General features: G+C 42.6%; 1 protein-coding gene across 2 annotated transcripts in view; it reads right to left on the reverse strand.

Moving 5' to 3' along the window:
• The window catches only part of PIEZO2 (piezo type mechanosensitive ion channel component 2), a 488,868-nt gene that overhangs the window by 148,024 nt on the left and 314,037 nt on the right, over window positions 1-26,807 (reverse strand). For both annotated transcript variants that reach the window (XM_088469701.1, XM_088469700.1), the window contains exon 5: window positions 19,855-20,017. In XM_088469701.1, coding sequence (XP_088325827.1) covers window positions 19,855-20,017 — 163 coding nt within the window. The remainder of the gene's footprint in view (window positions 1-19,854; window positions 20,018-26,807) is intronic.

Raw genomic sequence — 26,807 nt, forward strand, 5'->3', positions numbered from 1 at the left:
GTCTAGTTCATGTAGTCATTGAACATACAAATCTGATTGGTTACTATGGTTTTTGCAGGTTACTAAATAACCACAAGAAACATAGAAACAGGGATAGATGAGAGGGAAGAAATCCAATTTTCCCCAATTCAGACATGCAAGTGGATCAGTTTATGCATGGGTTCCTCTTATTGTTCTCATAGAAACTTTTATACATATCTAAACATAGGTATAAGATATGTAAGTGGAATAATAAATATTATCTATAAAGTGTTGTGTAAAATGTGTGCACTTTATAAATAACTAATAAAAATAATAATAATAATAATAATAATAATAATACTAATACACATGAGCAATTTTCATGAAACAATGATCCACTGAAAACATTCAACTAAATAGAAAACATAGCCAAGACGCATATAAACATTGGCATCACTGATCCCTATGGAGAATGGCCATGCAATACTTTTGAAAATTCCTAAGATTCAATTTGCCGTCAGTTCTATAATCAGAGCATATTTTGTGATACTCTTGCCAATAAAACAGGTCCCACAATTCAATTAGATATTGTACATCAAGACACGTTACCTCTGAGGTGTGTGCACTTTGCGCATTAAGGAGTGGGAAAATCCAAAAAGATACCATCTACCATTTAAGATACCATAAAATAGAAAGTAGCAAAAATGACAGTGTAGGAGGCCATTAGTGGCCATAAGCAAAATATTGAATTCTACCACTTTTATTAGTGAATGAAAAATAATAACCATAATGTGTTTCTTTTGTGTGTAAGTATCTATATATAAGTAGTAAAATATTGGGAAAAATTACTTCTCAATATACATGTTCCACATAATTTAAACCCATCGCTCTGCTTTTTAGAAAAATGACATGAAAAATGACCTGTCTTTATTGGTTACATTTTACTATTTAAACACCTATAAATATATTATTAGTATTCATTGGGAGGAGTGCACCAGAGGTACATCACTTTGTTGTGACAATTTTCATTAAAATAAAAGTTATCCCCAAATCTTGAGGTGCGATCTAAACTCACATTAACAAAGCAAAATTCTAACTGGATAGCAAAAAGTTGTGGACACAGGTTTTTGCAGCAGAAAGACCTATTGTACACAATCTGCCTCATAGTGCAGACAAGAAGTCCATCTTATGTATCCTTATGTGTCCTGTATTAATTTCTTAATATTTAAGGTGCTCTAAGATGTGCGCTCTATTCAAAGAACTAACAAAATACTCCAAAAAGAACAATAGTCTTCAACTTTGGAAAATAAAGTGTTAAATGGAACACAAGATGTAGTCTAAAAATAATGTAATAATCCTCAAAATATATAAAACTGACAGAGGAGCCAACATATTACCTGGTTTAATACAGGATAACCTTAGTACATACTAAATATAATTCCAACGGCATTCGAAAATTAAGATTTAGCATCCTGGTCCCCAATAATAGACAAAATAAAAAACAGACATAAAAACAGACTGAAAAATGTGTTATGAGCATGCCCATGAGAGAGAATAAAAGCCATAGGAAATGGGGGAATTTATATACTGTACATGGTTAGTGTTGTTATTGTATGTAATATTAAACTAGAGAATAACAGAGTGAAAAGGTGACAGAGGGGTCTGTTCAGGGCCGGACTGGCCATCGGGCACTTCTGGCAAATGCCAGAAGAGCCGATGGCCAAATGGGCCGCTTTGGCTGAGCACAGGCTCACCCGGCAGTACAACCTCCCGGGCGGCGCCTTGCTCAGTAAGCAGATTGCACGAATGCGCGGCCGCGTCATGACGTTCCTGAAATCTGCTTGCTGAGCAAGGTGAGGTACGGGAGGTTGTACTGCCGCGACCAAGCCCCATGGGATTGGGGTCAGTGGGAAGGGTAGCGCTATGCAGACACTCAGTCTGCTGCCCGGGAGGCGGAGCCGCACGAGAAGTACATGGCTGCCATTCAGAGGAGCCGCACTTCCGGGTTCCGGGCATCAGCTACAGTACAGCAGGACGCTGCTTCACAGGAGACAGCATATGGTGAGTAGGTAAAACCTCTGCACACCAAAACTACATCAGGTATCTCTGCCATCTCCGCCATTAATTCCTTCTGTCTCTCTCTCATCTCACCTTATTCCTCTTCCTCTTATTCTCTCTTCTATCTCCCTTGATTTCTTCTCTCTCTTTTTTCTGTTTCCCCCTATTCCCTTCTCATCTCCCCCTATTCCTAAACTCCGCTGCCTGCCCTTATTCCGCCTGTCTCCATTCTCCCCCTATTCCTACCCTCTATCTCCCATCTCCCCCTATTCCTCCTCTCTCGCCCAGCTCCCCCTCTTTCTCCTATGGGCTCAATTCAATTCTGCACGTTGTTAGGTTGGAGAATGCCCTTCTCCTGTGCCTCGCGCCTTAAACAAGGTATTTATTCACGAGAACGGGCATTCTCTGACTAAACTTCCCGGTGTGATGCTGTTTCTGCTGCGCTAAGGGCAGAAAACAGCATTGCGTCTGGACTTTTGTTGGACTTTTGCTTGCATCCCAGGAGGGATGCGAGAAGAAATCCTTAGTCGGGCTTAGTAGCGCAATGGATTAAATAGCTCCGGGAGCTCATTTCCGGTGCTATTGAATTTGCGTTGAATTGAATCGAGTCCAATGTCTTTCCCATCTCCCAATTCCTTCTCTCTCTTTCCCAGGTCCCCCTCTTTCTCCTATGTATGCCCCTCCCATCTGCCTCTCTCGTCTCCCTCTCCCCCTCCCTCTCACCCTCTCCTATCTCTGACTCCCTCTCCCCCTCCCCCTCTCCTATTTCTGTCCACCTCTCCTATCTGTCTCCCTCTCTCGCAGCTTCCTCTATTCCTTCTCTCTCTCCCAGCTCACCCTATTTCTCCTATGTCTCTCTAGCTTCCCCAGTTCCTCCTCCCTTTCTCTCGGCTCAACCTGTTCCTTCACTCTCTCGCGGCTCTCCATTTTTCTGCTCTCTCCCTGTTCAACCTATACCTTCTCTTTCTCTCCTGGCTCTCCCTATTTCTTCTCTCTCTTCCCACTCCCCATATTTCTCCTATGTCTCTCCTGGCTCCCCATATTCTCTCTCTCTACCCCAGTTCCTCCTCTCTCTCTCCTGACTCTGCCTAATTCTCCTATGTTGGGTCCCCCCTTTCCTTCTCTCTCCCCAGCTGCCCAAATTCCTCCTCTCTTTTTCTCCTGGCTCCCCCTTTCTTCCTCTCTTTTTCCTGTCTCTCTATTCCTTTTAGTATGTTGCTATTTTAAACCTGCAGATCCATGTAGTATTAATATTAATTGTATAGAATATATTGTTTATTATATTTCTATTTTATAATATTAGTTATGTGCAAATATTCATATATGTGTATGTGAATAAGGGACACTATTTTGTGACATAACGTGAAAAAGGGACACTACTGTGTGACATAACGTGACTATGGGGCACTACTGTGTGACGTAATGTGAAAAAGAAACACTACTGTGTGTCTTAACGTGAAAAGGGACACTACTGTCTGACAAAAGGTAAAAAAGGGCACTACTGTTTGATGTAACATGAATAAGGGACACTACTGTGCAGTGTAGTGTGATGAAGGGACATTACCGTGTGGTGTAGTGTGACTAAGGGACACTACTGTGTGACGTAACGTGACTATGGGGCACTACTGTGTGACGTAATGTGAAAAAGGGACACTACTGTGTGACGTAATGTTCAAGAGACACTACTGTGTGACGTAACGTGAAAAATTAGGTGGCTACACCCCTTCCCAGCAAAACTACACCTGCATTTTTTTGCGTGTGCCTTCGGCACGCGCTCTCCCTGCTTCCCCTATAGTTGGCGGCACAAACGCTCTTTTGTTAAAATGTGTAGTTGTGGCTCTGCTTTGGTGTGCACAGAGGTGTCCTCTGCATTATAAGAAGTGGGAGGGGTCAGGAATAGTTAGGGGAGGAGTCTATGCCAGGAGACAGATGCTGACGCGAGGTGGGCCTGTGTGCTCTTTAAATGCCAGGGCCTATTTTTAGTCCCAGTCCGGCCCTGGGTCTGTTTATTGTAATTGATCAGCAAAAAACTCCAGAGAAAACTGCACAGATTTCTCCATGTTTGGCCTATTTACTAACAATTACTGCTATGGCCGCAGACACATCTGGTGGGCCCAAGAGCCTGAAAGGGGGAGTGACTAAGCATGGGGAGTTGATGGAGAGTGGGAGGAGCTTCAGCCAGCTACACGGACTGATTGAACGAGAGCCATCTGTTCCTGCAGTTTTGGGAAGAATTAATGATTTTCCTCATATAACGCCATTCTCAGTCGGCGTTATTGTATATTGTACTTTTTCATGCTTGCTGAATAGCAAAGAATGTTAAAGAGCTGTAGAGAACAATGGCTTGTGCGAGCTGGGTATTAACAGGGAACATAATTGCATTATCTCGTTCGTTAACCCTTTGCTGAATACTTAAAAAATGCATTATTTAAGTAGAAATTTGATTGCTGAATAGAGCCCATAATGATAGTTACAGCCGCCCACTAGCCACAATGATAAATAGGCATTTCAATCTTTGTACATATCCTTGCACAAAAGTAGTTAGTCTGTGAAAATAACCCAGCGGGCTGCATTGCATAACATATGAAAATGTCAGAGCAGCGATAAATTCCAGGCAGGATAGCAGCAGTGCCTGTACAGCAGCTGTTACTACTAAAGTGGGGCCAGAAACACTATTAGTCATCACTGGATTGTCTTGTGAACCTTCAGCTTTTAACTATCTCATCAGATACAGTATAAACTCCAATGCAAAGAAATAATATTGTCTCTGTAAAAAAAAAAAAAGACTCATCGACAATACACAGAATAACTCCAACAATCACCCTTATGATGCTGCCGGGTGAAGATAAACCTTGCAATGCCTGGTACTTCCGTTGCTAGCAGAAAATCACCCACTACTGTTTGCATACTGTGCACATCATTAAAACAGGTAAGGCAATCTTGCAAGCAATAAAGTATCACATAATAGGAATAAAATGAGTGGACGAACATGTTACATACTATGATGAAGAGTAGAACATAGTTGTCAGTGTCTTGGGCCATATGCACTCAGCCATGAGTTCTGCAATGTGTGCTCCCGTGTTAAAAATCTGCGCACTTCACTGGCTAACTACTGAAAATATCAGAACAAGTTGCGCAATTACACTTCAAACATTAAATGCTATCTTGCTGGTGTAGGAATAACTTGGGAAAAAATGATTACAGCCATCTGCAACTTTAAAAACAAACCTTACAACAGATCACCATACATCATTATACCCCTTTCTCTGATGTATAGAGAAAATTACATTAAAATGAAGATTCTTTTTTGACCAAAATATTGACTTATGTGGGTTATGTGATAGGTTCTGAGATGAAGGAACCGGCGTTAGTTTGTAAATTTTGCAGCCTAAATTTGAGCAAAACCAGCCTTGTAACTGATTGCCACTTTAATTTAGCGGTGAACTCACCAAAATCACATCTCAGTCAGAATCTATTACATAACTCCCTTAAAAAAGTTATCACCAACTCTGGAGGTACAACTGCAACCTAACAGCAGCAATTTCTCCTTTTGAAAACTGTATTAACACGACTTTTTAATTGAATATCGAAAAGTCGTGGCCTGGGGTTTTTACAGCTGCTAATTGAATTTGCCACTATGGAGTCTATTTATCTATACTGAACATCTCACTGAAAAGTATAATTTCTTATCAAAGTGACAAGAAACTAACTAGTGATACTATTTACTACAAAGTCTAGCTAGAACTGTGCCAATGATTACTAGCTATGCAGTGGTATCATAACACCATCTGCTGACACCATCTGAGTGGGTCAGTGAGTCCCGGCCGACTATGTTTGGCAGCATTTTGGGTGACGGTTGGTGTGGTTCCCCTATTTGAACTATGGACTGCGCTACAGCCCCACCTCTGGAGCCTCCACTGGTGACAATACAATGACGGAGCCGGGAGCGGTCACTGCACGATAACATCACAGTGCAGCGCTCGGCTCCCGTCACTGAGAGAGAGCTGGCAGTGCAGGGAGAGTCTCTGGGGGAGTATCTCCGGGAGTGCTGAGCAGATCCCCAGAGTAATGAAAATAGGGGCATGCCAGGGGCCCATTTATCATTGAATATTTGAGGTAAAATCCCTGAAAACAGACGGGGTTTACCTCAAACATTAAGTATACCCCTGATGTATTAAGGAGGGACCACAGCAGGTAGCCACAACCACCATAGGTTTCTATGGGGGATGCGATGCTGCCAGATTTACGGAATGCGGTGCATCGCGGTATCGGCCCCCTCAGCTAATGCCTATGGTTACACACCGCATAATTAGTCGGCAAAAGGTTCCTCCGGAACCCTCCCCCGGCAATGGCCGCCAGTCACCGTCACTGCGCAGCAGCCTCGGCACTGGCCGGAAGCTCTCTGGAGACATCGCAGGGACGGGCTCCTTTCAGAGCCCATGTCCCTGCATATCCCGGATGATACATCTGACCGTTATGATCACATTTTGCAATGCGATCATGGGCGGTACTGACGGGAAGCAGTCGGAAAGCCGACGGACGAAATCCGACCGCCGGCTTCCCGACTGTCTAATCCCGGCAAGGTACTAATGACAGGCATCGAAATCCCGACGCCTGTCATTAGCTCTAAGCCGGGAGCCCGACACCCGGCATACCGATCAAAGGTAAGCCGGGTGCTGGGCGCGGACAGCCACGGGGAGGAGGGTTAGGTTAGGGGCTCCCGGGGGGGACTTAGGGTTAGGCAGCCCCCCGGGAGGGTTAGGCTAGGGGAAGGAGGGTTAGGGTTAGGCAACCCCAGGGGGAGGTTAGGGCTAGGCACCCCCCCAGGACACTTAGGGTTATGCGGCTGGCGGTAAATCATACCGATTCCATACTGACATGCCCTGATCGCATTGCAAAAGTGATCATTAATAAATGGGCCCCTGGGTGACACCAATCCTAGTGACGCCACTGTAGTTATGCCAGCAAAGACTTTATATCCCTGTGAAGTGTTTTGCTTTGCCATTTCTTTCTGGGCCAGACCATTCACTGTACTGCACATGCATGACTCAGGTTACATAGAAATTGAGCCAATTTATCCTCTCCGACGAAGTCGCTGCTTTAGGTGAGTGCCTGCATAACACTACTCACAGATGGCGATAAGTTTAGTGGACAACTGGCAAAAAGCTTAGCTTTGGTGTAAATTTACTCATTGCCATTTATCAAAGCTGCCACAAATTCTGCTGTTTTGGCCACTGGATTTAAAGTGACAAATTGGGGTGTTTTCTGTACATATGTAATTTAGTATAATCCTCTCCATACAATTGATGAGCACATTGATAATACTACTGGCTATGCAGCTATTTCACTGCCATACGCTAGCTATCAATGGTATCACCTATCCTCCAATGCTTTCTGTATATTTGAATTGGAATTGCATGATGTCCACTTTTTCCTGCTCAGAGAGGGAAGGCTTTAGTTCATCTAGTGTCTCGCAAAAAAAAAATATCTCTGTACCGATACTGCCAATTGGACAGTATATTGTGTTATTAATGCCATAGCCAGTGTATTCTTTTTGTTAGTTTATCTGTCCAATCATTTATTGCATACAGTGTCTACCAATACCAGTTCTGGTGGAAGTGCATTCCACAATTTCTCAGCTTTTACAGTAAAGTTGTGGGAGGTTTAGTAAATTGCAGAATGTTAATGGAGTAAAACATAGACAGGTACAAGCTAGGAGACACTGTAATGATTATGTGGCCACTTTAACAAGCAAAAGCTATATTTAAAGTACTGTATTTTATAGAACTAATTGCATTTGGACATACAGTATGTGTATACTTTGCTGCTTTCAGGCCTTGCTCATCACGTAAACCTGAATACACAGAGCAAGCCCAGGTTTTGTAAACTTCCACTTCATGTTTCATGCCTTCCCTTTCCTCTCCAATTATCTGAATGAATAAACCACACTGTGTGATGAATTTAATTAGACGTAAAAAAAACACACAACAGAAAAGATGTGGAAGCAGTACAGTATATGTAGGTGATCTTTACCAGACTGCCTGCACTCTATCACCTGTAATTCTGCTGCTGTTATAAATCATGTATTCTTCTCAATAATAGAAACCACTACTTTTACATAGAATCAAGTTTTTTTTTAGCATTAGTCAGTAATATATTTCAAAGTTCCTTCCGCAATAGGTGTTGTCTGTAGTTGGGACATGAGGCATCTGTGTAACAGGTTCTAGCATTTAGGGGAAGATGTACAGTATTAAACCTTGGATATAGACAAAGGACTAGAAGTATCAAGCCTTGGAGAAAGATAAAGTGTAGAGAGATAAAGTACAAACTAATTAGCTCCTAGCTGTCATTTTACAGGTTGTGTTTGAAAAATGACAGTTAGAAGCTGATTGGTTGGTACTTTATCTCTCTCCAAGGTTTGATGCATCTCCCCCTAAGAGACGGTCTCTATGCAACCCGTGTTGGCAGTTGGAAGGGTCTCTGTGCATCAGATGGCTGGTACATGGGGTGGGGAGTTCTATAGTGGCTAGCAGCTTAGGGTTTCTGTACAACAGAGTCTGTGTTGTACAACAGGCCGCTGACAAATGATGGGTGTCTGCGATGTGCAGAATATTTTCCTTCAATATCCTGTTTGTAATGTGATTGTAACATATGTCTCTGCAGTATGAAATTTGCAACATACTTACTTGCTTTCTTCATCCCCTCTCCGGGAGAAGCCCCTTGAACTTACGTCATTAAGCCCTGCCCCAGGCGCGGCAAAATGCACTCATTTGCGGGTCCGTGGCTAAAATGATTCAGTTTTGCATTATTTAACCCTGCCTCCTTTCCATGGACCCACGATTGCTGTTTTTATCTCTCCCATTCTGCCTACTTCACTAGGAAGTGGGAGAGATGCAGGTAATCCAGCCACTCTTCAGGGGGTGCAGGGGGCTACTTGAAATATCGGGAGTCTCCCGCAACTTCCCGGGAGAGTAGGTAAGTATGATTTACAATAGGAGTGATTTCTCAGAACTGGGCAATATGTCTGTTGACCAATTTGTTGGACAAAAGAATTACAGGAGAAACTGGAGGTTTGGGGACAGTGGGTTGCACATGATTTCTCCAAATGTTTTCTAATTTGAGATTCGAGGACGAATGTATCATACTTACCCACTCTCCCTGAACGTCCAAGAAAACATTGCTATTCACAGTTCATAGTCTATCAATTTACAGAATTATGCTGCGATGGAACAGGGACTAATGACTAGAAGTGCCCGACGCCATCAGCTGCATCTCCCCATCCAGCACTCTCCCAAAGGGCAGAAAATAAATGTAGGCCGGTGTGTATTCAATGAATCATCATAACACAGATGAAGAAATCATTATCTCCAGCCAATGACCTGTCTCAGTGACCCATTAAAGTTTTTCATAAACCTAAGTTATTCTAATGTATTTAGAATGCATTTATACTCTACTTATTGTATTTTTGAATGTCTGTCCTGTCATGTATGTGTGACTCACTCTCTCTCTCCCTCTCATTTTATTTTATCTATCTATGGCGTCTATACTTAAAAATGACTTTACAATGCAACATATATATATATATTAGAGATGAGCGGGTCCAATTCTCTAAACTTCCAGATCCGAGGCGAGAACCGAGCTCGGCTCGGGTTTTCCTGTCTGACTCGGATCTCAAAACGAGGGAAAACGTCATCCTCCTGCTGTCGGGTTCTTGTGGGTTTTGGATTCTATAAAGGTCCCGGAGATTGGCGCAATTTTCACTCCGGGTGTGGATGGTGAACTGAACAGATGTGTTGCTGTCACTGTCTGTGTCAGTGTATTGACCAACTTGTCCTGCCGGGGTCTGGGGCTGAAGCCTGCTGCTGTGTTGTACATAAAGGGGCTGCAGTCTATAAAGGGGGGCTTCAGTGGGTGCTGCAGCTGCTGTGTCACTTGTCCTGTCAATCAAGGGGCTGCTACTGTGTTATACATAAGGGCTGCTGTGTTGTTGTCCTGTCCATCAAGGAGCTAGGTTTGCAGTCCATACAGGGGTGAGGTGTTGTCCAGGGGGGTGCTCTGTCAATCAGGGGTGCTCAACTCCATTGTAAAAAAAAATAAAAGTGCTTTATTACATGTGTGTGCATTAGCAACATAGCTGCGTTATTATTGTTTGCTGTTTGGTAACACCGGTGGCCAGACCGCAGTTTATCGTCCACGTATTTGTGACTCTGCACTGCAGGTGGTCTGTCCGCACTCGGCAGGGGTGCTTTGTTATCCATAAAGAACAGGTGCTGTCTGTGTTGTTCATAAAGGGGCTGCTGCCTTGTTCAGGGGTGCTCTTCCCCAGTGTTAAAAAAAAAAATTGTTCGGTGACACTGCCGGTCAGACCACACTGTAAATTTGTTGATGTGGAGGACGATCAAATGAGAGGAGAGCAGGAATCACATACCAGTCTTGCAGCTGCTGCCAGCAGTCATGATGACGATGCAAGGCAGTCAACGTCATCTACAAAGGCTGATGTCCAAAGGGCTTAAGTCAGGGCATTTAAAATCAAACAAGCAATGTTTTACAGTGTTAAAGAAAAAATAAATAAAAGCTAAGTTAGGTGCAGAGAAACCAAACATTTACAATATGCCATTTACTACACGAAGTGGCAAGGAAAGGATAAGGCCTTGGCCTTTATTCATGACTGGTGGTTCTGCCTCTTATGATGATGTAAGATCTTCTCCTTGTAGAAGTGTCAAAAAAATTTATATCGCTAAGGCACAAGAACCAACTGTGTGCTCAGAAAAGTCACAGATCCCAGAGGAGAGTCCAAGTGTGTCCGCAGTTGCCATGTGTGAGCCTGACCTTTCTAATACTGTACTTGAAGAGGAACCTCCTTCCGCCATTTGTGTGCCCTCTGCAAATGTGGGGATGAGCAGCACAAGTCAACATGCTGACATAGAAATCGAGGATGCTTCTGTGGAATTGCACCAGGAGGATGAGGAGGATATTTCTATAGTTGGCGATAACAAAGATGATGAGGATGTTAATGATGAGGATGTTGATGCCGAGGATGTTGTTTATGTAAATCATGCAACAGTTGTTGCCCGTGGTGTGAAAAAGCCCATTGTCATGCCGGGGCAAAAGACAATAAAATCCACTTCTCACGTGTGGATTTATTTCCACCCAAATCCGGACAACAGTTTTCAAGCCATCTGTAATATTTGCCAAGCAAGAGTGAGTAGAGGTAAGGACCATAACCATCTAGGAACCTCCTCCTTGTTACATCACTTGCAGCGCATTCATCAAATTCCAAAGTGTTTGCAAAATTCAGAAACTTTGTCAAAAAATTTAACAATCACTCCAGCGTCACCTAGCTGCTCCCTTCTCTCTGTTAGATCCAAGCGCTTGCATTCTCCACCACCAACACCTGCATCATCAACATCCTCAATCGTGATCGGAAGTAGTCCTGCTGTATCCAATTTCATAAGCATGACTGACTCCTCTCCTATCCGTGATACCTCAGAAGGATTCTTCAGTGCTATGCCTATTGCTGCTGCTGTGAGTAGATCTTCATCCCAGAAGGGGACCAGGAAGTAGACTACTTTTAATAGATTAACAAAAAAATTGACTGTCAAACAATCCTTTGCAAGGGGAAACAAGTATGACAGCAGTCACCCAGTTGCACAGCGGATTACTGACACCATGCTGGTATTAGATGTGCATCCAGTATCCGCCATTAATGCAGTGGGTTTTAGACAGTTAACTGAGGTCCTGTGTCCCCGCTACCATGTCCCTTCTAGTCCACTTCACTAGAACAGCAATTCCCAGTCTGTACAAGGACATTAAAAAAACCTAATTAGTGTCCCCCGAAATGTCGTTGTATCCATTGTCCACTTAACCACAGATATGTGGACAAGCGGGACAGGGCAAACTAAAGATTACATGACTGTAACAGCCCACTGGGTAGGTGTATTGCCTCCAACAGTGCAAACAGCAGCAGTGGCATCTAACAAATGCCAGATCATTCAGAGGCAGGCTACGCTGTTTATCACTGGTTTCAATAAGAGGCATACCACTGAGAACCTCTTAGAAAAACTCAGGGAAATTATTGCAGAATGGCTTACCCTGCTTGGACTCTCCTTGGGATTTGTGATTTCTGACAATGTCCCCAATATTGTGAGAGCATTACATCTGGGCGAATTCGAACACGTCTTGTGTTTTGCTCACACAATTAATTTGGTGGTGCAACATTTTTTTTAAAAAAATGACAGGCGTGCAGGAGATGCTCTTGGTGGCCTGAAAGATTTCGGGACATTTTCGACATTCAGCAAATGCGTGTTGTAGATTGCAGCACCAGTAAGTACTGTCGAATTTGCCCTGCCAGCAGCTGAAGCAAGAGTTAGTAAAAAGGTGGAAATTCTACCCTCTATATGCTTCAGCAGATGGAGGAGCAGCAAAAGGCTACACAACGTCCTATGACATAGGGAAAGAAGTGGGAATGCACCTTAGTCAAGCGCAGTGGAAAATAATTTCCATGTTGTGCAAGGTTCTCAAACCTTTGAGCTTGCCACATGTGAAGTTAGTTCAGACACTACCAGCTTGAATCAGGTAATTTCCCTAATCAGACTTTTGCAAAAGCAGCAGGAGAAACTGGAGGAGCTGAAACTGAGTGATTGCACTAAATATGTCAGACTTGTAGATCAAGCCCTTCATTCGCTTCGCCAGGATCCAAGGATCATCAATCACTTGAAATCAGATCACTATATTTTGGCGACCATACTTGAACCTAGGTTTAAGTCATACCTTGTGTCTTTCTTTCCAACGGACACAAATCTGAAGAGATGCAAAGAGCTGTTGGTGAAAAAATTGTCAGTTTAAGCAGCACGTGACACGGCAGCATCTCCTCCTTCAGTTTCTGTGGCTGCCAGGAAAAAACTAAATTTTCCTAACAGACCCACTGCTGGTGATGCAGATCAGTCAGCAAAACCTAATGTCATCTAGTTGGGTCTGAAAGAACTGCTTACAATTAATGACTTTGTTTTATACGGTTACCATTCAGAGAATGGTGGATGATTATTTTAGGGATAGCATTAAATTGGCATGTCAGACAGTCTGTTTCACTACTGGCAGGAAAAAGAGGCAATTTGGATGCCATTACACAAACTGGCTTTGCTTTACTTTAGTTGCCCACCCTCCAGTGTGTACTCAGAAAGAGCTTTCAGTGCAGCCGGGAACCTTGTCAGTGACCGGCGTAAGAGGTTACTTACCCAAAATGTGGAAAAGATGATGTTCATCAAAATGAATTACAAATTCCATGAGGAAGACCTTTACCAGCAATTAAGTTAAAAAAATACAGAGGCGCCTGTAATGTTGGATTCCAGCGGGAACAAATTAATATTGTGTGAAGAAGAGGATGTACACACCGATGGGGATGATGATGTCTATGACAACATCTGATCTTACCTAAGTTGTAAAGCCAGTTTGTGTATGGGATCATTGCCACCAATGTCCACTGCGCATTGGCAGCTTATTTTGTGGGGGCCCAAAAAAAACAATAATTTCAGCCACAAGTGGCAGTCCCTGTCGCTGAAGTGATTGGTTTATTAACTGTGAATGTCCTGTTTCATATATACAATATAAGAGTGGGTTGGAGGGCCCAAGGGCAATTCCATTTTTTATTTGCATTATGTGCTGTTTGGGGCATTGCTGCCTAACATTTTTAATTTTTTAGTTTATGAATGTCCAGTAATTGTAATGGCCACAGACAGTATCTCCTGTGCTTTCATTTTTTATTTTTTTTTATTCTGAACCACCAAGTTGATGGGATGGGCAAATATGAGCAGCAGCAGCACAGAGCATCTTCCCGCCAGGATGTGTGCAATAAAGTGCAAATATGTTTAAAACAAAAATTAGTTGTGTATATTGGTCACATACAAATATATTTATATGGTACATACAGTGCGTAAAGCAGGCTGAGGTAACCTGAAGCACGCCACCTGCTGTTGCTAAATAACGTCCAGTAGGCCCAGTAAACATCACAGATGCTGGGAGTTCTAGTTCAGCCGGAGAACTACAGGCTGCTTTCCTCTGATGTAAACAGAAAGTCTTGATCCCATTATACCTAACAACCTCCCTGAGTACAAAGTAAATGTCTGTTTACAGTATGTTATAGCAGCACCTCCACAAGCAAGTCCACCTCATTTCTATTAGATGTATAAAATTTAAAAAACCTCCTCCAGATCAAAGATGTCTTTTAGGAACTGAAGAACTTGATCCTAGATTGATCTTCCCTCATATTTGTTTTTTAGGAATCAAAACATTAAAATAAATAAATTCAAAACTAATCAATCCTTCCATTCTTTTCCTGTCTTCAGTCCATAAACATATTCCAACTCCGTGGGGCCTCTGACCTAGTTAAGGAAAACATTCTTGGTTTTTAAACTTCCTAGGAGTCGTATAGTTTATTAAACTGCCATCCTGTCTACCACTGCAATGCCACTGTGCCATGTTGGAAGCTGAACTGCCACATGTTAGTGCCGCCCACTCCTGTCGTTTAGCTTAGTCAGCCAGCTAGCTGGATGCAACCTTTTGACCTAAACTAGATGAAATCAATATTGTGAGCTGTGAGGTGGTCAACATTGACTGGAAATGACTATAAATAAATGTTATTGAGTTAATAATACTGTAGGAACAAAAACAGGCCCAAATTATGTCATTTTAGCTGTTTTTGTGATATTTTTTTTTAGAAAAAATACAGATCCAAAACCAAACCAGAACAAGCAAGGGACGATTTTGGCAAAACCAAATCCAGATCCAAAAGATGAGGAGATATAGATCCAAAATAAAAAATTGAGATCGGCGCACAATACCTAATAAATAAATAAATAAATATATATATATATATATATATATATATATCTATCTCAACTATCAACACACACATCCATCAACCATTACATTAAAACCATCTGCCTAATATTGTGTAGGTCCCCATTGTGCCACCAAAAAAGATCTGACTTGTCAAGGCATGGCCTCAACAAGAACTCGGAAGGTCCTTTAAGTCCGGTAAGTTGTAAGGTAGGGCCTCCATGGCTCGGACTTGTTTTTCCAGCACATCCCACAAAAGGATCTACTGGATTGATATCTGAGGAATTCGGAGGCCAAGTTAACACCTTGAACTCTTTTTTATGTTCCTCAAACCTTTCCTGAACAATTTTTGCAATGTGGCAGGATGCATTATCCTGCCATCTGGGAATACTGTTGCCATGAAGAGGTGGACTTGGTCTGCAACAATATTTAGGTAAGTGCTATGTGTCAATGTAACAGTCACATGAATAGCAGGACCCAAGGTTTGCCAGCAGAACATTGCCCAGAGCGGGATATTTTCAGTATCCTGGCACAGGGGATGACAGCGCTTAGAATACCAGCGCCGGGATCCCTAAAGTAAGTAACGGGGTTTGGGGGGGTTAGTGTTAGGCACTAGGGGGAGGGTTAGGCACTGGGGGGGGAGGGTTAGGTTTAAGGTGCGGGGAGGGGAAGGTTAGGTTTAGACACTAAGGGGAGGTTAGATTCAGGCACCGGGGAGGGATGGTTAGGGTAGAGAGACGGGAAGGGTTAGGATGCCTTCCTGTCGGTGTTGGTTATGTGTTGGTTAGGATAACTGTGTTGGTATCCTAAACCTGTCGTGATGCCAGCATCTGGATTTTGACCACCGATATCCCGAGCGCCAGCAACCCATGCCCATCTTGCCCAGAGCAGCACACTGCGCCCACAGGCTTGCCTTCTTCCCATAGTACATCCTGGTGCCTTCTCTTCCCCATATAAATGATGCACAAGCACCCAGCTGTCCACATGATGTAAAAGAAAACATAATTCATCAGACCAGGCCACCTTCTTCCATTGCTCCATGGTCCAGTTCTGAACCTCATGTGCCCATTGAAGGCACTTCCTGCGGTGGACAGGGGGTAGCATTGGCACTCTGACCGGTCTACAGCTACGCAGTTTCAGATGCAGCAATTTGTGATGCACAGTTTGTTCTGGTTGGGTACGAGATCCCGGCAGGCGGGATGCCGGCGATCAGAATACTGACACCTGAAGGTAAGTCGCCTAGCCCTAATCACCTTTCCCACTGCCTAACCTTCCCCCACAGCCTAACCCTAACTCTCCCCCCCCATGCAGCTGGACCCTAACTCTCCCCCTAGTGCCTAACCATCCCCCTAACCCCAATACTTATCATCAGGATGCTGGCGATTGGGATTCTGGAGACAGGATTCCGACTGCTGTCAGAATTCCAGGGCTGGTATTCTAATCGCTAGCATCCCACCCGCCGGGATGGTGACTACAGCCCCTTTTTATCATAGCCAGCAATAACTTTTTCAGCAATTTGTGCTACAGCAGCTCTTCTGTGGAATCCCCATGCGCATCAATAAGCTGTGGGTGCACATCCTTCCTTGGACTACTTTTGGTAGGTACTAACCACTGCAGGAATCAGTATGATTTACCGCCAGCCACATGGCCGGCTGTACAAATCCTGACAGCGGCAGCATGGCAGCGGTGAAAATCCAGATTTCCCAAAGGTAAGTACTAACCCTATTCTACCCCCTAACCCTAACCCCCCCCTTTCCCTAGCCTAACCCTAACCTCTCGGAGGGGGTGCCTAACCCTAAGTCCCCCCTGGGAGCCCCCAACATAACCCTCCCCCCCGCGGCTGTCCGTGCCCAGTGCCCGGCTTTACCTTCAATCGGTAAGCCGGGTGTCGGGCTCCCGGTGTAGGTCTAATGATGCCTGTCATTAGACACTTGCCAGGATTAGACAGTCAGGAAGCCGGCGGTCAGGATTACATCCGTCGTTTTCCCGACTGCTTACCCCACTGCATACCAGGAACACCCCACATGACCGCCGTTTTGAAGATGCTCTGTCCCAGTCATCCAGCCATCACAATCTGGCCCTTGTCAAAGTCGCTCAGAACCTTGCCCATTTTTCCTTCTTCCAACATATCAACTGTAAAAACTGACTGTTCACTTACTGCCTAATGTATCCTACCCCTTGACAGGTGCCATTGTAATGAGATAATCAATGTTATTTCTTCACCCACCGAGAGCTGTGTGTTCGGCTGTGTAGCTTCCGGAAGAAAGGGCTATCGGCAGCTGTAGTTTATTTTAATCAATGCGGCACTGGGCCAGCAACAGTACCAGCACAGGGGCTGCAGCATCAATCAGGCCGCGTTTTACCCACCTCTATTCTAGAGATTTGCTATTGGTGATTTAAATATTCTTGACATCCTTCCTGTGCCTATGTCTATTGTAGGTAGATAGACAGAAAGATTGTGATAGAGGGGGAGATGTATCAAGTCTTGGATATAGATAAAAATCCTGATTCAGAGTAGTTTGCAAATCTAATGATTGCAAACTACTCCTATGTTAGAAGATTGGCGCATGCGCATGATCTGTACTGCGCTGGCTGCAGCTGTTTGGGGGCATTGAGTGGGCAGAGCAGCCTCTGTTCTGAAAAATGGAATGCCGAGGCTACGGAGTGCTGAGAGCCAATCTGAGTTGGTGTGGTTTATTAGAGCGACAATAAAAAGGTTGACAGTGTATTTGTCGACACCAGATGGTCGACAGTCAACATGTCGACAGGCGAACGATGGTTGCGATCATTGCGATGGTGATCCCAGGCTGTGACCTTGGTCGCAGCGCGGGGATTGCAGATGCAGCCTGGAGGTGTGAGTTTTCTACAGACACCTCCTGCTGCATTAGCATTTTAGCTGGACCAAGGTACCAATCAATCAGCTTCTAACTGTCATACACAGCCTGTAAAATGACAGTTAGAAGCTGATTGGTTGGTATTTTATATTTCTCCATTATATCTCTCTCCAAGGCTTGAGTAGTAGGGAGTTCTTTGCAAACCCAACTAAATAATTTAAAGCATTAAATAAAATAAGAATAGTAAGCAGTGCATTGATTGGTGAAACTGTAGGGCCTTTAAGAGGGGCAGATGAAGGGAACAGGGTAGATTGTCTGTGTTCTCTATCTATATAGACTTCCTCATAAGTGTAAATTTTTGTTTAATGTGTTTGTTCTGTCTTTCTGATTATTTGCATATGCGCCAGCTATTTTTTTTTAGGGAAGGGGGCCCACGGACATCTGCACACGGGCTTCCTCCAATCTTAAAATTCCCTGCTACTAGTAACAGTGGTGGATTTCATATAGATCCAGAGCATTGTGTCTGCAGATTTTTTGGCACCGAGTTGAATGGAATAAAATTCTATATAGTTATGTATTGAATGGGAATATGTTTAGATGCACACAGAGTATTAATCAGACCTGACAATTATGTGTTATACCGAAGTAGACTTTTAATATTCCTAGAAAGACTTTGCCAGATAGCAGGCTTGCATTCAAGCCATTACCACCTTTTCCGTGCACACTTAGAAGAACTAACTTCCCTCTAGGCACTTTTATTAGGATTTTTTAATATAAAGCAGGTGAATAGGGCTGGAAAGGGTCCCAAACCCAAGAGTGCAACACAAGCTGCATAATATAGAAAAGTTCATTTCACAGCTGCAAGTGAAGATAAAACAGTCTTTTTTTTTTTTTTTTTAGAAAACTTTGATTTATTGCAGGATTTAGCATATAAATGTGCAGAAAACTATTCAAAAAATGTTTATAGAAATTATATTGTTATAAAAATCTCAAAAGCACTGTGTGTTTAGTAGGTTAGTCGAAAATCATATAGGAATCCTGTTTCAATGTCCTTAGTACTTTGAACCAAAATGATCTAAGTTTTGCCTACTACTAAACTGACATACTGTATATGTGCACTCTAAAGCCAAGAATATAGCAATAACTTATATCAAGATATATGACATATAGGAACTGTAACTAACAGCACAGTACAGTACAGCTAACTACTTACAACAGACGTACGACCTGATTCAGAGGCGCTCACAAAAAGCGAGCGCTCGCTCTGAATCAGGGCGGTCGCTTTTATTTTTGTCCCGGCCTCCTGGCCGCTAGCTAAGCTAATAGCTAGACTATTAGCCATTGAAAATATAGTCTTGTGTGCCAACAAGCTTAGAAAGAGAGGCTTTTGGTAGTAGGTGACTTCTTGTCAAATAATGGAAGAGAAAGTTTTTATTTATTCCTTCACCTTACACAGCACTTTACATAAAGAATATTTATATATCTATATTCTTTACACACACTAGGACCAAGTATCCTACCACGCAAATACATAGAGAACATATAAACCCCACACCAGTAGGGCTCTGTTTGCAATGGAACCAATAACCTCAGTGCTGTACAGCAGCAATGCTCATCACTGTGCCTTCATGCTGCCTAGCAATACATATTTAAAGTTTTGTGACCTAACATGTCTATTGTGGATTATTTTTACAGGAGAAAAAGTGGATTAAAGAGAACAACTTTAGGAAATTAAATGTAATTAAGGGGATGGTCCAAATGTGGTACTGTAGGTATGCATTAGACATGATATTTTTACTTTTGCTACCACAAGCAATTCCATCTGGGACTGAAATGGCACACTATTTATTAAGAAGCCATGATTATTAAATTAATGATTATTGAAATATTGCCATTAAGATATTAATAGAAAATAGAGCTAAGCCGGGGCAGTGATAGAAGTGCATACGCAAATAGAATACTGGATAATGCAAAGGGAAGAGTAAGAAATGGCTAGCATGTGTCATTGCATCTGCCATCGCAGCTCTGGTCATTTCCAAGTTTTATACATAGAAATTGAATTTGGTTAATTTGAGAATACAAATGAAATGACCTCAGAAATGTATTGCCTATGCAGCAGTTATTACACAAATCAGACTAAATGAAATATATAATGATCCATACATACCAATTCTTCATTTACAAACTCGGAGTTGTATTGTGCGTCTTCCTCAGTCAATGCTTTCTGAATAAGCTTCTTGCACACCAGCCAAGTGGCAAAGCTGGCAATAAACATCCCAATATCTGGTACAAACACCCGTATACCATTGCCAGCATCTGCTCCCTTTACACTGGGGAAACACAAATTATTATTACTCTCTAGCCTTGAGAACTGCATTGAACATAGCAATAAATAGGAACACCAGTACTGTATGTTATAAAAGTTTTGCAGTAAAAATGTATAAATCGTTACACTTAGCGGCCGGTGCAGAGCTGAGCGTACAGTATGCCTGTGTGCTGAGTGTATTTTGCATATTTTCACACTGCACAGTCTCACAAAATAGGCACAAGCAAGGCAAGGCATAGTCATACACATTCTGATCACATCTACATGTACAGACTGAGAAACTGAGCTGAGGTGCCAAGCAGGCGTTCTCACGTAGGCGCAGACCCACACGTGCCTTTCAGGAGGCTTATTATTTGCACCTAGTATTTGTATTACATGATGATGATGACTTGTAGTAAACCAGGCACACATGCTACACACAAAAAGGAAAGTAGATGGTGCTAGAAAGACAAACAAGAGCACAATGATTTTAAATATAAAACATTAAAAAAATAACATAATACACAAAATAATTACTCCCGGTAGTGGTACAATATAGAAACACAAAATTAAAAATAGTAGTATACAACATTGCTAATAAAAGCACAGAAGTAACAAAAATGTATAACAGGTCAAAAAGACCACTAACAGTAGATCATGCTTGTCAATATTCTGGCTTACCCTTCCGGGAGGGGACAGCCAGGTTTGCACAGGGGAGGGGCATGGCACGGCATAAGGGAGGCATGGTGGGGACTTGACGAGGTATTGGGGGCATAGCAGGGTGTGACCGCATGGTCACGTCATCAAAGCCCTGCCCCCCACTACACAATGACGAGATTACCGGCATTGTGAAGCAAGGGGCGGGGCCACGATGCAGGGGTGTGTGAGTGCAGTGGTGCGGGGGGTTCTGAGGTTAGGGGGCCGGCTGGGAGAATTGCTCACTTTTCCAGGTGGCTACTAATAGGTTAAATCGGGCAGCTACATATAACTACTCAAACCAAAGCATTTCAGTCACAGAGGGGACTCACAATGACAGGTGTAATGAGGTGTGTATGTCATTGATATGGAAAAAGTCACTGGACGCTAATAAGGAGATGTGTACAGTTCTGCATACAGGTGAATACATGGATTTTTTTTTTCTATGCACATTTCTTTTGAGCAATGTACCCCTAATATACTTCCAACGCTGTATCAGGCCGTTCGTTTTTCCAAATATTAAAGGGATTTTCCACTTTGAACTGAATTTTATTAAACCTCCTTTCCTTTCCCAACAATAGTGGTGTGGTGTAGAACCCTCCCGAGATCTGGCTGCATTAAATTAAATCATGCCACTGGCACTGCCCTCATCTTTCAAACTATTATATTTGGGCCGGTATCTCAAGCTGAATGAGAGATGAGCAGCAGCAATATGTAGCTCTGTTACTAAATACAGCAAGTTACTTATATTGTGAAGGGCATCTATTTTGCCATTTTTTGGGCTGGCCAACTTCCAGCATCCATATCAGTAATTTGATTATTCAGAACCCACACAATTCATAATTTCTTTTTTCTTCAGAAGATTTGAATTTTCTGAAAGTATCATTAGTTGGCAAATACTTTGTCACACAGTGATGGTATTCTACCAAAATGGTTAAAAAAGTATTTTCATTTTATTAAAAAAAAATGTAACCAAAAAATATGGGATTTTTTGTAACTATGACAAAGACAAAATGTGTGGCTCTCGCTTTTGCATTAATCCACCTTTCTAAAACATCAAAAATTAGGATTCTACTGTACATGCAGGGCTTTCATAATAAAATCTATACTAGTTTAAATGAAATGCATAAATTGTGCGGAAAAAAAACATACATCAAGTGAGTTTATCTCTATGGTACTATACACCGGATAAACTCTTCAAAATGTTCCCTACTTCCACCCCGAGCTGCTGGTGGAATTGTGGCCAAAGAGGTACGATTCTCCACATCTGGTGGACATCCCCTCGCATTGTCCCATTTTGGAATGAGGTCCTTTTCCTTATCAATTCTCTCTCTGACCACCCAATAGCCCTCAACCCGTGGTCTTTACTACTCTCTTGTCCTTTTCCAGATGTGCGTTCCCCATTAAATAAAATGTTCTCCAATGTCCTGGCAGCGGCTACATCATTAATTGCTAGAAATTGGAAATTCTCCGATTCCCCTACGATTCCTGCCCTGAAAAATTATGTCTCCTATGTATATTGCAAGCATGGGCAGTTTACTTACTATTGCCAAGACAGACCTCATAGGTTTGACATTATATGTGAGAGTCTGCACTGTTCAACCTCCTCTGGACCAACCTTGCCATCCCTGCTCCCTGCCACCTTTGGGTTCTCTTCGGTGGGTTCCATGTTCTCTGATTCTGTGAGATGTTCCTCACTTTGAAATTCTACTGCCACCTTCAGGTTCTCTTTGGTGGGTTCCATTTTCGCTGATTCTGTGAGATGTTCCTCGTTTTGAAATTCTAGGTACATTATAAGTATCTGTCCCTCCCCCCCATCACTTTCGTTTTTATTTTATTATTTTTGTTTGTTTCTCTTTCCCTTCTAGTTTTTCATAAATCTTAAAAATGTTAAGGAAATTCGTTTGATTGTATACTTGATACCATTTATTGTTGCTGTCTCCAATTGTTCCTTGTATTAAAAAAGTGAAGGTATCGCTGTGTATTGATGTCAGTATTGGAAAGATGAGTGTATGAGGGCCCATGAGTCTGTAGGTGCCAGGATTGGGGAATTAGGGTGCTTTTAGTTGTCTGTAGTGTAGATGCTGAGAGGGGGCGCACACATGTATAATCACCACTGGTCACTCATACCCCTGTCAACCTTAGTCCATGCCGACCTTTTAACTGTCAACCTGTTACGGCTTGCTACAAGGGATTCCTCAGTTGGAGGACTGGGAGCCGGGGGGGTTAGGGTAGCTAGGAAGCAACTGATGGCGTGTCAGTAATAATGTCCTCTTTATTGGTCAATCCCAGGTGTTGGCTTGGCCTGATCAGAGGTGCAGAGTCTAACCCACTTGATGATCTTCACCAGTGACCCCTCCTATTGAGATTTGGGTTTCGCCGAACCAAGTGAGCAGGTCGCAGCCCTCTGGTCAGGTACCTGGGAGTGATGAAGAAACCAGGAGATGACACTTGAAATAAGATAATGGAGAGACTGTGTATGCCGTGTAATGATATGGAGCGGAGATGAGTACGCAGAATAATAAATGCAGAGAATACTGTGAGTTCATACAGTCAACTAAAGTAAAGGGAACTTGAAATGTGAGATCACTGGAGATCCCAGCAAGGGCTTGCACTAGAGAGTATCTCTAGTGATCCGGACACAGGACTGGTATAGACAAGTGGCACTAGTAGTTAGTACTCGGATGCTGTACTGAGTACACACGCTGGTGATCCATATGCAGGACTGGTGCAAGAGAATGACACTACGAGTCAGTACACAGATGCTGTAATGAGTACACAGGCTGGACTGGTGCAGGAGAATGACACTAGGAGTCAGTACATGGATGCTGTACTGAGTACACACTCTGGTGATCCAGACGCAGATTGGCCCTGAAGTTTATAACTAGAGTTTCAGCACACGGACAGGTGCTGCAGTAATCACTGGAGAAGTCTGATGCTGATTAGTGCTGAAGTTGTTTAACTGGAGTTAGCACACAGATAAGGACTGAAGAAATCACTGTAGAAGTCAGACGCTGATTAGCACTGGAAGGAGTCACTGGAAATAAATAGCATAAAGCCAAGAACAAATCCAGACACTAGGATATAACACTGGTAAGAAAGAATGTGGAACCTAGAAAGCTGCAACAGCTAGTAATCACTGGAAGTAGTGACTTCCTGTTCCTGGAGTCAGACTAAATACCCTAAGGTAGCGGTCCAATGGAGGATAGTGTCATCTGACAACAACCAATGCTACCATTAGGTGGAGGGACGATCGGGTGATGTAGACTGTCATGGCTGTGTCCATGATGGTAACCGCAGGAACTGAATCACGGAGCAACACATGGATGTCCTAGCAGACTCCAGGCATAATCCTCAGCGCGTCACCCGCTGCAGCACCTGGCATCTGACCACTCAAGAGGTCAGGGGAAGCCAGCACTGAGGTACGTAATGTCTGATCCCAGGCCACATCCTGACACCACCATTGGATCCTGTCAACCTTTTGACGCTGACTACCTATTGCCTGTTGACCATTTGGAAGTCCTTGGAAGTGATTACAGGTTTAGCTAGCCGACGCATTTCGAGATACTGGGTCTCTTCTTCAAGGCTGTACTACAGATACCAGATCACCTTGTATTCATGAATAAATTTTATTTTATGTCTACACTGACCTATGTCATCTATATGGTCGACTCCGTCACAGCATTTATGTTGAGGAGCGCCTAAATACATGGTAATACCTACCTTTAGACACACAATTCAGACTTTGGTTTTCACTAGGCAAAACCCATTACCATTCACAGCCCACTTACCCTCAACAGGAGCGCCCGGTTTCACCAACACACCACAAAATCTCAGTATATGTGTCAAAGTCAACAATCAAGAGAAGACTTCACAGGAGTGAATATAGAGGGTTCACCACAAGATGTAAACCATTGGTGAGCCACAAAAGCAGGAAGACCAGATTAGAGTTTGCCAAACAACATCTAAAAAAGCCATTACAGTTCTGGAACAACATCCTATGGACAGATGAGACAAAGATCAACTTGTACCAGAGTGATGGGAAGAGAAGAGTATGGAGAAGGAAAGGAACTGCTCATGATCCAAAACATACCACCTCATCAGTGAAGCATGGTGGTGGTAGTGTCATGGCGTGGGCATGTATGGCTGCCAATGGAACTGGTTCCCTTGTATTTATTGATGATGTGACTGCTGACAAAAGCAGCAGAATGAATTCTGAAGTGTTTCAGGCAATATTATATGCTCATATTCAGTCAAATGCTTCAGAACTCATTGGACGGCGCTTCACAGTGCAGATGGACAATGACCCGAAGCATACTGCAAAAGCAACCAAAGAGTTTTTTAAGACTAAAAAGTGGAATGTTATGCAATGGCCAAGTCAATCCCCTGACCTGAATCCGATTGAGCATGCATTTCACTTGATGAAGACAAAACTGAAGGGAAATTGCCTCTAGAACAAGCAGGAACTGAAGACATTTGCAGTAGAGGCCTGGCAGAGCATCACCAGAGATGAAACCCAGCGTCTGGTGATGTCTATGCGTTCCAGACTTCAGGCTGTAATTGCCTGCAAAGGATTTGCAACAAAGTATTAAAACGTGAAAGTTAGATTTAGGATTGTTTAGTTTCTCCCATTACTTTTGGCCCCTTAAAAAGTGGGAGGCACATATAGAAACCGTTGTAATTCCTACACCGTTCACCTGATTTGGATGTAATTACCCTCAAATTAAATCTGAAAGTCTGCAGTTAAAGCACATCTTGTTTGTTTCATTTCAAAGCCATTGTGGTGGTGAATAGAGGCCAAAATATGAAAATTCTGTCAATGTCCCAATATTTATGCACCTGACTGTATGTATTTGCTTAATTGTTCAGGATGTCATAAAGTTTGATTGGTAGACAAGGTTGGTTCTGATCATTATTTTTGTTCTTGCCACTGATAATGTTTGTATGATGGATTGTTGTTTTACTTTTTCTCTGCTGTTGATTCCAAACAAATAGAAATAAGACATTTATAATGAAATTCAAATCCTCTTTTCTAAAACAGTTTATAAACAGAAAGTGTTTCTAAATTCGCTAATCCATTTGGCACTGCACATGGGAATGTGGACCAGGATATGTAGGTGCTTGAGTGATAATGCACATCCTCACTCAGCAATTGGAAACTATCTTAGGAAATGACACATCTATCCTGTCAAAACATTCAGTAAAACTTTGTTTTATACACTATTTAATTAAGTTTTAGCATTGTTTAGTACCTGTACTCTACAGAAAAATGTTTGAAAATAAAAATGTAGCCACTCTAAATGGTAACGTTTTGAGCACATTCTGAGTCTGCTGATCTTTGTAAAGTGCTAGTACAAGTGCACCTTCTTTTTTGTCAAGTGCTTAAAAACTAAAAAGTTGCACAACAAAAACAGCAGCTTCCGCTAAGTACAAATATCTGATATTACTGCACAATGCTCTATAATTAGACTGTAGTCTAACATTTTTACAGAATTAAGACACTACTATATTTTACATTGAAGGACAATATTTTTCTTAGGCATGAACTCTCTGAGTGCAACAAAATATACTACCATTGAATGAAAGGAAAGCCAAATAAAAAATGCATATCTAAACAATCATAGAAGCATTCATTCATTTTCACATTCCCAGTAATTGTTTATAATTGAAAGTCGACAGTATTATGCAGCAGACTATATTTAGCATATTAAGAGAATGGGAGCTGAAGGCAAGGCTTTATTGCAAGGAAAATCTCCCTCAAAATGTCATCTACTCCCTGCAATCTTCCTTTTAACTTTCCCAGGGAAATCACACACCTGTGGACTTATGTAACAGGGTGTGAGCAGGCGCTGCTGCAGGAATTCATGCAAGTGTTCCCATCTTTTTAAAGCGGCAATCATTTTAAAGACAATTTTCATTTTGCCTTTAAAATGATTGCTGCTTTAAAAATACGGGAACACTCACATGAGTTCTCGCATCGGCACTAACCCGCAAGCCCCCATATGCGTCAGCACACTGTACAAGAAACAATATGGGTGCACAAAACATAAATTGAATTGGAACAAAAGAGAAGACCCACAATAATGTTTCCCCAAGGGCAATACAGTATATAACCTTAT

The sequence above is a fragment of the Taudactylus pleione genome, unplaced genomic scaffold (assembly GCF_031769625.1).
Source record: "Taudactylus pleione unplaced genomic scaffold, aTauple2 ptg000093l, whole genome shotgun sequence".
Lineage (NCBI taxonomy): Eukaryota > Metazoa > Chordata > Amphibia > Anura > Myobatrachidae > Taudactylus > Taudactylus pleione.